The sequence below is a fragment of the Podarcis tiliguerta genome, assembly GCF_965153285.1.
Source record: "Podarcis tiliguerta genome assembly, chromosome: 2".
NCBI lineage: Eukaryota > Metazoa > Chordata > Lepidosauria > Squamata > Lacertidae > Podarcis > Podarcis tiliguerta.
The window spans coordinates 12,452,299-12,464,796 of NC_139535.1; the positions used below are offsets into that span (position 1 = coordinate 12,452,299).

General features: G+C 49.9%; 1 protein-coding gene across 2 annotated transcripts; it reads right to left on the reverse strand.

The window, feature by feature from the left end:
• Positions 1–12,286, reverse strand: DXO (decapping exoribonuclease). Of its 2 annotated transcripts, none has more exons than XM_083426325.1 (7): positions 12,033–12,286; positions 8,301–8,695; positions 5,367–5,596; positions 3,389–3,608; positions 2,257–2,392; positions 1,647–1,741; positions 1–371 (listed from the first exon to the last, which is right to left on the reverse strand). In XM_083426325.1, exons 1-7 carry the CDS (start codon positions 12,045–12,047, stop codon positions 230–232), a joined length of 1,233 nt encoding a protein of 410 aa, XP_083282451.1. In that variant the 5' UTR covers positions 12,048–12,286; the 3' UTR covers positions 1–229. The 2 variants fall into 2 exon arrangements, with proteins under 2 accessions (XP_083282451.1, XP_083282452.1); XM_083426326.1 differs by lacking the exon at positions 12,033–12,286 and adding an exon at positions 11,745–12,026.
• Positions 12,287–12,498: the final 212 nt, after the last annotated feature.

The following is a 12,498-nucleotide window of genomic DNA, read 5'->3' on the forward strand; positions in this document are numbered from 1 at the left end:
TTTGTGTTTACGATAATAGTTTATTGCCCTGTCCCTCCTTCATTGTGATGATGGGGGGGGGGGTAGGGGGCCCTCCCAGGCATGTCCCTGACATTCTGAGCACCAAGCGCCAGCCTCCTTGGGTCTGCTGTGTGTGTGTGTTTGCGTGTGTGTGTTTAACCTCCCACCCTGCCTTGCCCACTCAAGATACAAAAAAAAAAATCCAGCTTCTCCCTCCAGCTGCAGCCCATCAGTCTGGGATGTGCGGAGTGGAGGGCTTCTCGCTGCTCAGCGCCTCCACATACCAGTCGGGCAGGAAGGTGTGCTCAGAATCCCGGTGCACCGTGAAGGAGACAGGATGGCCGGGCTCCCAGGCAAAGAGGTGGACCAACCTGGACAAAGGAGACAGCAGCAGGTACAACGTGAGGTTCCTCTGGAAGGGAGACTAAGCCAAGGAGTTTGCTCTCCCTTGCCAGGAGTCCCATGTTCACTCTAGTCTTCCCATTTTGTTTTCCTCCTCTGCTTAACCGGCCGTCATCAGCCTGCTCCCCCTCCTAGTGTTTGGACTGCAAACTCCCACTGGCCTCAGCCACCATGACTACCGTATTTCTCGCTTCATAAGATGCACCTAGTTTTTAGAGGAGGAAAACAAGAAAAAATAATTCTGAACGAAACAGTGGATGTATGATTTTATGTGGTTCATGCTGTGGCCACAGACATGTGATTTGATGGTGAGTTTGGAGTAACCCAGTGCAAAAATCCTGAGGATTCGTGTGGATCCATGCTCTGTAACCACATTTTTGCGCCACTGTAGCCCCACCAGCCATGGATGTGCTATGGGATCTGATGGTGAATTTGGGGTGACCCAACCTAAAAATCCTGAGGATCCATGGGCTTTTACCTCCCCCCTCCCAGGCAGCCTCCTTTATCGCTAGCATCCCTTATCTCTCTCCCGATCCCACCGATCAGCTACTTCCTTTCAACACTCCCTTCCCACTTGTTTGCCTTAGTGTCTTTTCCTTAGCTAGAGCAGTTTTTTGCTCCTCTTTTTCTTCTAATTTGTCTCCTCATTGCTTCAGTCTTCCTGTCTCCTCTCCTTGCAAGTTCACTGTCTTTATCTCCCCCTTCCCAGGCAGCCTCCTTTATTGCTAGCTTCCCTTATCTCCCTCCCCGATTGCTTGCTTATTAGCGGCTTTGTTTCAACACCTACTTCCCTCTTTTTTTAAAAGCATGATCTGCTTTTTGCCCCAGGCTCCATAAGACGCACAGACATTCCCACTTACTTTTTAGGAAGAAAAAAGTGTGTCTTATGGAGCAAAAAATACGGTACAGTGGTGCCCCACAAGACGAATGCCTTGCAAGACGGAAAACCCGCTAGACGAAAGGGTTTTCCGTTTTTCAATGTGCTTCGCAGGACGAATTTCCCTATGGGCTTGCTTCGCAAGACGAAAATGTCTTGCATTTTTTTTCGCTCCCCACCCCCTTTTTCTAAGCCGCTAAACCGCTAATAGCCTTTTAGCAGCTAATCCGCTAATCCTTTAAGCCTTTAATAGCCGCTAATAGCCGCTAATCCGCTAATAGGGTTGCTTCGCAAGACGAAAAAACCGCTAGACGAAGAGACTCGCGGAACGAATTAATTTCGTCTTGCGAGGCACCACTGTACTTACTTCGGATTGTCTTCGGTCACCACTTTCTTCACAAAGCCGAGGAACGCCGCACAAAAGTTCATGCACACCGCCGGTTTCCAGCAGCCTGGGTCCTCCTGCCCAGGAGGAAGAAGGGAGATTATTTTAGGGGTGATACAACCTGGAAAATGGGAAGCTAACTTAGGCAGAGTCTGGCTCCTTGGTCCATCTAGTTCAGCCTTCCTCAAACACAGTTCTGATGCTGAAAGCCAATGCCTGAGAGGAGCAGGTGTGTGTTTTCAGTGCTTAAGTGCGCACCTGACCACCTGTGCTTCCGTACCTAAGCTACTGCTTTGTCCTGGCGTACCTTGGGAGTTCAGGTGAACAAGCAATTCATCAAGCCTGTAGTCTGCCGGCTGACTGGCTCTTACAGCAACCTCTGTGGAAGATGCGCTTTCACTCTGAGCGCAGTTTCACAGGGGTTCCCTGTAACCACCAATCACCTGTCGAACCCTTATAGAGAGCCGCTCTGGAGGAAGACTTAGTGCACCAACCCGCCCCACCTTTTCCCTTGGAGCTGGGAGAGGTTAGAATGAAAGGGAGGAATCTAAGATCTCAGCCTGTCTGCCCTTCCTCCTGGGTGTGGACTCACCCTAATGAGCTGGAATATCTTCATTGTCTCAAACGTCTCCAGTTCCACGATGGAGCCATCTGGCCCCCGGTACCCGGCCACGATCCGAGACACTCCGGGCAGAAAAGACTGAGCCCACCACTTGATCATCTTGTGCCTGGGAAGAAGAGAGAAGCTGGCTCATCCATTCCTCTGCTCTTTCATAGAATCATAGAGTTGGAAGAGACCTCAAGGTCCATAAATAGCAACACCCTAGTGGTCCCGGGCCTAGGAAGTTAGATTGGCTTCAACCAGAGCCAGGGCCTTTTCAGCTCTGGCTCCGGCCTGGTGGAACGCTCTGCCTCATGAGACCAGGGCCCTGCAGGATCTGATTTCTTTCTGCAGGGCCTGTAAGACAGAGTTGTTCCGCCTGGTCTTTGGCTTAGAATCAGTTTAATTCCCTCCCCCTCTTTCTTTTTCCTTTCTCCTCCTGTGAGGAGGCTGCATCCTAATGTTTTAATGTTGTATTCTAATCTTTTTTAAATTGTATTTTAATCAACTTGTTTTTATTATTGTTTGTTAGCCGCCCTGAGTCCAGTCTTGACTGGGGAGGGCGGGGTATAAATAAAAATTTATGATGATGATGGGAGTTGTAGTTCTGGAACATCTTTGCAGTACAGTGGTGCCTCGCAAGACGAAAAGAATCCGTTCCGCGAGTCTCTTCGTCTTGCGTTTTTTTTCATCTTGCGAAGCAAGCCCATTAGCGGATTAGTGGCTATTAAAGGCTTAAGGGATTAGCGGATTAGCTGCTAAAAGGCTATTAGCGTCTATTAAAGGCTTAAGGGATTAGCGGATTAGCTGCTAAAAGGCTATTAGCGGCTTAGATCAGCTGATAAGCGGCTTAGATCAGCTGTTAAGCGGCTTAGGGGCTTGGGAAAAAGGGGGGGAGGGGAAAAAAAACCAGGAATCGCAAGGCATTTTCTTCTTGCGAAGCAAGCCCATAGCAAATTCGTCCTGCGAAGCACCTCCAAAACGGAAAACCCTTTCGTCTAGCGGGTTTTCTGTCTTGCGAGGCATTTGTCTTGCGGGGCACCACTGTACCTGTTTTTTTTTGTGTGTGGAAAGGGAGAAGACTCCATAGTTTCCCTGCTTTTCATCTCCCTGCCCACCTCACCTGTAAAAACTCTTCCTCTGAGCTGGGCTATGCATGACTTTGCTAGTCTTCAGCTCCACGTAACAGCTTGGAGGGTCGGGCCAGGGGCTCCGGGGGTCCGTGCAGTCCACCTCTCCCGAGAACAGCAGCGAGTGGGTTCCCAGGCGGGTCCGGATCACGATGCAGAAAGCCTCGTTTGTGTTCACCACCCCCGTCGGATCCGGAGTCCCATCAGGAGTATCTGGAGCAGAAGAAGACATTTACTCCCATCTTCTGGGCGCTTCGCATTCAAGAAAGGGGGAAAAGCTCCCTAGCAAAAGACACAGCACACAACTTCCGACGCCTCTGTAATTCAACAGGTTAGAAGCATATTTTAAGCTCATTAATTGGTTCTTGGATTTGTTCAGGCCCTTTTGAGGACCACGCTTGAGGAGTGAGTGTTCTCCAGAGGCAAAAGAGGCACAAAGTGGATCTGTCTGGTCTTTTAAAGACATCCAAGTTGGCAGCCATCACTGCATCTTACAACAGTGAGTTCCATAGTTCAACTATGCACTAAAGAACTCCCTCCCTGTGTTTATCCTGAGTCTCTCACCCTTAGGCTTAAAGGGGATGAACCTGAAGATCTTATTATGATGAGAAAGGCACACCCACTTTTGCACCCCATGCAGCCTTTTTCTACCCGTCTTATGCCCCCAACTACAACTTATTATCTGATGCTTATTGCCCCTAAATTGATTTTTGAATTTTATTGTTATTCATGTTTTTATACTGTATTTTATGCTGCTTTTACAATTAAGTGTTTTACATTTGTGGCTAGCCACCCTGAGCCCAGTTTTTGAACCGGGAAGGGCGGGGTATAAATAAAAATTATTATTATTATTATTATTATTATTATTATTCAACTTTACTCTAAAACAGTGGTTCTCAAAGGGCATGGCAGCAGAGGATGGTAAGCATGGTGGGGAAATTCAAGGACCATCAAACATTTCAATGTAGTACACTATAGAAATAATCGTTTTTATTTGCAAAATATGGATATCGCTTCAAAATGAGAGCATAAAGTGAGGCCAATGCTAGCTGTGTTTTCCAATGTATTTCTTAATCGCTTAAAAATTTGCCAAGGCACGAGCAAATTTTTATTCTGAAAGTGTGGCCCAGAGGAAAAATGTTTAAGAACCGCGGCTCTAAACTGAAAAGCTCTGATTTTGATTCATTTATTACATTTCTATCCCACCTTTCCTCCACGGGGCTCAAGACGGCGTACGTGGTTATCTCCATTTCATCCTCCCAACATCCCTGTAAGGTAGGGCAAGAGAGAGTGACTTGCCCCAGGGTCACCTGGCGAGCTTTGTGGCCGAGTGGGGGCTTGAACCCTGGTCTCTCAGGTCCTAGTCCAACACACTAACCACTACACCACATTGGCTCTCAATACCGCTGCCCAGAACCGAGCCGTATGCTCAGACCAGGCATTGCTGTCAACTTACAGATTTGAAAATAAGGGACCAGCAGCCTCGTAAATAAGGGACCAGTAGCCAAAATAAAGGATTTTAGTCAACCAGCTCCCGAGCCAAAGGCAGAAAGCCCAGCCAGCCCAGCAGCCAAACGAAGCCTCAAGCGGTGGTTCCCACAGCGCAGCAACCCAGCAAAGGGGATGCAGCAAGGAAAACCACCGTCACCTCTCCGCTGGGAAGCGCTGAGCAAAAGTGAGTCCCCAGGCAACGCGGCCGACTTGATTGGCACAAAGCATGCAAGCTCCACCCCCCAGTCGTTCTTAGACTCCTTATTGGGTGAGCAACGCAGCCAAGCAACACAGTTGGAGCCTCCCTCCTCCCTGGCCGGCAGGGAGGGAGGGAGAGGAGCTGCTTCCTTTGAAACCCGGGAAATTTAAGAGACATCATCAATAAGGGACAGCAGCGGGACACGGCGCTGGGATAAGGGACTTTCCCGCCAAATAAGGGACGGTTGACAGCTATGGTTTAGAGGCCTCTGGCATCCTTACCAGAGCACATGTACTGCTCAAACTTGTAGCCCATGTACATGAGCTCCTTCAGCAGGTCCGTGCGCTGCTCCCGCTGCCTCCGGGCGGCCTCTGTCTCGACTTCGCTGATGTACAGAGTCCCGCGGAAGAGGCTCACCGCCAGCAGCCAACCGTCCTGATTTTCGTAGGGCGTGGTCAGCACTTTGGTGAGATGCCCCCGCCACGTCACAAAGTCGGCATTCAGCGGCCGCCTGCAAAGCGGGGAGAGACAAGACCGTTCAAAAGAGCAAAGCACGAGCTGCAGGGGCCGTTCCTCTGTATTCTAAGGCCGACAAAGTCAAACTCTGGTGAAAGCAGGGATCCCCAAGGAAGCCCTAATGGGCACATAGCAACCTGCAGACACCACTCTGCATATGGTTTTAAGAAGACATCTGAAGGCTGCCCTGTTCAAAGAAGATTTCAGCGTGTGCTGTCATATCGTGCTTTTACTAACTTTTTTGTTGGGAGCCACTGGGGCAACCCAGTCAGATGGGGGACATAGGGACGCGGGTGGCGCTGTGGTCTAAAGCACTGAGCCTCTTGGGGCTTGCCGATCGAAGGTTCGAATCCCTGCGACGGAGTGAGCTCCCGTTGCTCTATCCCAGCTTCTGCCAACCTAGCAGTTCAAAAGCACGCCAGTACAGACTATGAAAAGCAGTAGAAATATGAGATGATCAGAGCTCCCCCGAATATGAAGGAGCGTCTCCACCCCCATCGTTCTGCCCGGACACTGAGGTCCAGCGCCAAGGGCCTTCTGGCGGTTCCCTCGCTGCGAGAAGCCAAGTTACAGGGAACCAGGCAGAGCGCCTTCTCGGTAGTGGCACCCGCCCTGTGGAACGCCCTCCCATCAGATGTCAAAGCGATAAACAACTACCTGACATTCAGAAGACATCTGAAGGCAGCCCTGTTCAGGGAAGTTTTTAATATGTGACATTTTAGTGTATTTTTCATCTTTGTTGGAAGCCGCCCAGAGTGGCTGGGGAAACCCAGGCAGATGGGCGGGGTACAAATAATAAATTATTATTATTATTATTATTATTGGATTATTTGATATGTATAATAATTTGGAAGATTGAATGTGATTTGATTGGATTGTTAAAATGGAAAACTTAATAAAAACGTTTCATTTTGTTTTTGGTTTTTTTAAAAGCACGCCAGTACAAGTAGATAAATAGGTACCGCTCTGGCGGGGAGATAAATGGCATTTCCATGCGCTCTGTTTTCCATCACGGTGTCCCATTGTGCCAGAAGCGGTTTAGTCATGCTGGCCACATGACCCAGAAAGCTGTCTGTGGACAAACGCCGGCTCCCTCAGCCTGAAAGGAAGATGAGCGCCGCAACCCCATAGTCGCCTTTGACTGGACTTAACCGTCCAGGGGTCCTTTACCTTTTTAATTGTGTTTTTATTTTTGTTGGGACACACCCAGAGTGGCTGAGGCAACCCAGTCAGATGGGTGACATCATCATCATCATTATTTTATTAGTATGGATAGTGGCGACACAGGACGGGGCCTTTTCTGCAGTGGCTCCGTGTTTATGGAATGCTCTCCCCAGGGAGGCTCACCCGGTGCCTTCCTTGCACACCTTTAGACGCCAGGCAAAACACAGAGGGAAAGATCATTGCTCAACAAAGCAGCACTCGCATTACAGGTGCATGGTCCCCAGTCCGATCACCAACCTCCCGATTTAAAAGGACCAAGTGGATTGGCCCGAGATCCTGGGGAGCCATTTCCAGGCAAGGCAAGGCAATGCTATATATTAGATGGTCTGACTTGTGTTTGGGGTTTTGGTTTTTTTTTGGAAAAAAACAAATAAATTCTGTTTTTATTATTTGTGCTTTTATCTTGCATTTTTATGTTGTGAACCGCCCTGAGATCTATGGATAATAAAGAATAATAATTTATTTTTTATACCCCGCCCATCTGGCTGAGTTTCCCCAGCCACTCTGGGCGGCTCCCAATCGAGTGTTAAAAACAATACAGCATTAAATATTAAAAACTTCCCTAAACAGGGCTGCCTTCAGGTGTCTTTTAAAGAGAAGATAGCTGCTTATTTCGATGAAGGGCAAATTTAATAAATAAAAATAAATAAAATAAGAAGCAGCTTCCTAACAACGTAAGCAGAGCACTGCCGGAATGGCGGAGGCGAAACATAGTCCATATATATATATATATATACACTAGCCTGGGAACCTCCTCTCTGCCCAGAACATTGGAGGCTATACACCACACCTCCTCAACAGTATTTATAGGAACTCAAACACTGAGATCCTGCTCTGTTCCAGTAACAAGAAGCCGAAAGCACCAGCCTGAAGATGACGAGTGAGACCTCGTCGAAACGTCGCCTAGACACCCCAACTTTTACACGGGAAGACACCCGAGGACACCAAAACCTGCATTCCTGTACCCGTGAAAATCTACGAAAGCATATATATATATATATATATATACACATACACACACACACACACACACACACACACCCCGTATTTTTTGCTCTATAAGACTCACTTTTTCCCTCCTAAAAAGTAAGGGGAAATGTGTGTGCGTCTTATGGAGCGAATGCAGGCTGCGCAGCTATCCCAGAAGCCAGAACAGCAAGAGGGATTGCTGCTTTCACTGCACAGTGATCCCTCTTGCTGTTCTGGCTTCTGAGATTCAGAATATTTTTTTTCTTGTTTTACTCCTCCAAAAACTAGGTGCGTCTTGTGGTCTGGTGCGTCTTATAGAGCGAAAAATACGGTATATGTGTGTGTGTGTGTGTGTGTGTATATATATATATATAAAAACATATATACATATATATATATATACACACACTAGTCCCTGATAACCTGATCCTCCATTAAGCCTTCCTCTCTCTTATGCGGGGAGAGGAAGGAAGGAGAGACAGACCGAGAATCGTGCCCTTCCTCACCCTTTGTCCTCAGTCTGCAGCTGCTTCCGGTTCTGGGTGATCCACCTCAGCAAGTGCTCCAGCCCCTCGCGGACGGTCTCATCCTGCTTCACATAGCGGTCGCGGTAGCCGTCGCGCAGGTCGAAGCCGGGGGAGGGGCCCTCGACAGGGGGCGGGGCATAGTAGCGCAGGCGGCGAGCGTCCCCGTGGTAACAGCGCTGGGCGTCCAAGGAAAAGTGTCCCAGCTGAGCCGGCCGCCGGTAAAAGGGGAAAGGGGCATCGTAGCGAGAGGGCGTGACGGGCAGAGTGAGGGGAGGCTTGGCGTCGCTCCTCTGGCGCTTGGCGCTGCAGTCTCTGGGGGCGTCGTCCTCCCGGTCGTGAGTCCTGGTGGCGTCGAGAGAGGTCTTCATCGGGGACTGCAATCGACAAGGGAAAGCGATGGTAAAACGCTCCGAAAAAAACGCCCATGCATGGTCAGATAACCGTGTGACGAAAACGGGGCACAGCGGGCACACACGCAATGTCCTTTTCTGCTCCTTTCTTTAATGCTCTGCTTACCCCTCTCAACAAGAACATGCGCTCAGAAATCACATCCTTCAGCACGACGAAGAAGAAGAAGAAGAAGAAGAGGAAGAGGAGGAGTTTGGATTTGATAACCCGCTTTATCACTACCCGAAGGAGTCTCAAAGCGGCCAACAATCTCCTTTTCCTTCCTCCCCCACAACAAACACTCTGTGAGGTGAGTGGGGCTGAGAGACTTCAGAGAAGTGTGACTGGCCCAAGGTCACCCAGCAGCTGCATGTGGAAGAGCAGGGAAGCGAACCCCGTTCACCAGATTACGAGACTACCGCTCTTAACCACTACACCACACTGGCTCTCTTATAAGTCGCACCCACAAACTGTGTTTGGGAATCCCCTCTCTGCTCTCAAGGCACGTCTTAAATGGTCAGGGAAGAAGGGGACTTTTAAACTGTGGGGCTTTTGCTATTAAATTCACGGAGTTGCCAAGTTGAAAGGGACTACGAGGATCATCTACCGTATTTTTCGCTCTATAAGACGCACTTTTTCCCTCCTAAAAAGTACAGTGGTACCTTGGGATGTGAACGGGATCGGTTCCGGAGCACCGTTCGCATCCTGAATGCAACGTAAGAAGCGACGGTGCATCTGCACATGCGCAAGCGGCGAAACCCGGAAGTAACGTGCTCCGTTACTTCCGGGTTGCCGCAGAATGCAACTTGAACGCGCTCAACCCGAAGCACATTTCAACCCGAGGTATGACTGTAAAGGGAAATGTGTGTGTGTCTTATGGTGCGAATGCAGGCTGCGCAGCTATCCCAGAAGCCAGAACAGCAAGAGGGATTGCTGCTTTCGCTGCGCAGCGATCCCTCTTGCTGTTCTGGCTTCTGGGATTCAGAATTTTTTTTTCTTGTTTTCCTCCTCCAAAAACTATGGTCTGGTGTGTCTTATAGAGTGAAAAATACGGTAGTTCAGACTTTCCCAAACTAGTGTCTGCAACTCCCATCATCCTTAGCTTGACGGACCAGTGGTCAGGTCCAACCTACTGCAGTGTTGGAATCTTTCACCCAACATGGGACTCAAACTTTGAGATTAAAGAGTCTCATGAGCTATCAAATATGCGCGCATGCGCACACACACACACACACACAGGTATTCTCCTACAGAGCTTTTTATTAAATGCTTCACATTTGTTTTTTTCAAATTTTTACATTATGCCTTTCAAGGCAAAGCTTACCCATGGCAGCTTACAAAAATAAAAGCTAACACTATTTTACATACATGTCCACTGGAAACCAGGGGGGGGGGGGGGACAAGATTCAAAGAAATAAAAACAGACTCTGAGTTCCAACAACAGGGAGTGAACTCAGCCTTGTTATATCATAGAATCACAGAGTTGGAAGGGCTCCCCCAGGGTCATCTAGCCTGACCCCCTGCAATGCAGGAATCTTTTGCCCAACATGGGGCTCAAACCCATGACCCTGAGACAGAGTCTCCTGCTCTACCGACAGAGCTATCCACTTCCCTGTGGGAACATCTCTGATGCCCTTACAACAATCCTTTCTGGCAGGTCAGTTGCAATGCTGGGCTGCGTTATAAGGGGCGCTTTCTCCCAGTAGAAGGGAAGTATCGTTTGATAAGATAAGCAGGAAATAAGCAGCTATCTTATTTTTAAAAGACATCTGAAGGCAGCCCTAATGTTTAGGGAAGTTTTTAATATTTAAGGCTGTATTGTTTTTAACACTCGATTGGGAGCCGCCAATAATAATAATTATTATTATTACAGTGGTACCTTGGGTTAAGTACTTAATTCGTTCCAGAGGTCCGTTCTTAACCTGAAACTGTTCTTAACCTGAAGCACCACTTTAGTTAATGGGGCCTGCCGCTGCCGAGACACAATTTCTGTTCTCATCCTGAAGAAAAGTTCTTAACCCGAGGTACTATTTCTGGGTTAGCAGAGTCTGTAACCTGAACCATCTGTAACCTGAAGTGTTTGTAACCCAAGGTAAGGTAAAGGGACCCCTGACCATTAGGCCCAGTCGTGACCGACTCTGGGGTTGCGGAGCTCATCTCGCTTTATTGGCTGAGGGAGCCGGCGTACAGCTTCCGGGTCATGTGGCCAGCATAACCAAGCCGCTTCTGGTGAACCAGAGCAGCACAGAGAAACGCCATTTACCTTCCCGCTGGAGCGGGTACCTATTTATCTACTTGCACTTTGACGTGCTTTCGAACTGCTAGGTTGGCAGGAGCAGGGACCGAGCAACAGGAGCTCACCCTGTCGCGGGGATTCGAACCGCCGACCTTCTGATCGGCAAGCCCTAGGCTCTGTGGTTTAACCCACAGCGCAACCCGAGGTACCACTGTATTATTATTATTAATAGATAAGGCTGTCAATCAGATCCTGAAGCTGAGGCTCCAATACTTTGGCCACCTCATGAGAAGAGAAGACTCCCTGGAAAAGACCCTGAAGTTGGGAAAGATGGAGGGCACAAGGAGAAGGGGACGGCAGAGAACGAGATGGTTGGACAGTGTTCCCGAAGCTACCAGCATGAGTTTGACCAAACTGCGGGAGGCAGTGGAAGACAGGAGTGCCTGGCGTGCTCTGGTCCAGGGGGTCACGAAGAGTTGGACACGCCTAAACAACAAGGCTGTCAATGGATGCTAGTGGTCATGAGGCCACTCCAGGTCGGGAACTGCCTGCAACACAGACTCCGCGGGGAGTTGCAGCAGCGGCTTTCCAGTGTTTCCAGCTGCCCAGCCCCCCGAGGCCAGGGGCTTGTTGAACCCCCGGACCTCCTTGCACGCAAATCAGACGCGACGGCTTGGCGGTGCAACCCAAGCGGAGGCTGCTTCCGTCCCTCGTTTCCCGCCATTTCTTCTTTCCCATTCAAGTTTCCACCCAATCTTCCGAATGTCAAATGCTGGACAGCGGGGGGAACCTCAGCTCACCTCTCCTCCTTCTTCTTCCCCGCAGTCTTCAGCCGCAAAACCTAGGCGCGCTCCCCCCGGGAGAATGCGCGCAGCACATTCAGGCGCTCATGCACACGCACTTTCCTCTTGTGCAAGGGACCCAGGAGTCCTGGTCACACCAGCACCCACTTGGGAGAGATGCCCGAAGATGCTTTTTGACCTCTTCCTCCTCCTCTTGTAGTCAGGGAAAGACCCCCCCCCCTCCATAAAAAATAAATTTAAAAAATCGGCCTTTCATTTTTGAGCCCTCCCGGCTCCCGTACTTACCTTCTGTGACGTCATCGCAGGACACCGCCGATTCGCGCTGCAGCGGAGAGAGAGGCGGGGGACGCAGCTCGCGCGTCTCCTTTGTGTCACCAGCCAAACAAGACCCGGGCGCCCGACATCTTGCTCAAAACAATCGCTGCGTTCCGTTCCTTCGGCTCCTAAGGCCGCGCGGCGATGGCGTCATCACAGGGCGCCAGTCGGGAGGCGAAGTCAACGCCCTTCCTATTTCCTGCCCACACACACACGTACACAAAAACCCCAGGAGGTGCCACGCAAAGCGCGGCCGGCAGGTGGCGAGCGCGGCCCGCCTCCCGCGGATAAAGCCGTTTTCTTTCCCATGTCCAAAATGGCCGCCAGATCGGCTTCATTCCCTGTTTCTCGATGGAGATGGCGGCTTTGGGCCAGCGTCAGTCCGCGGTAGCTTCGTCCCGCCCGGAATAAAGATGGCGGGCAGCCGGCGAGCGTG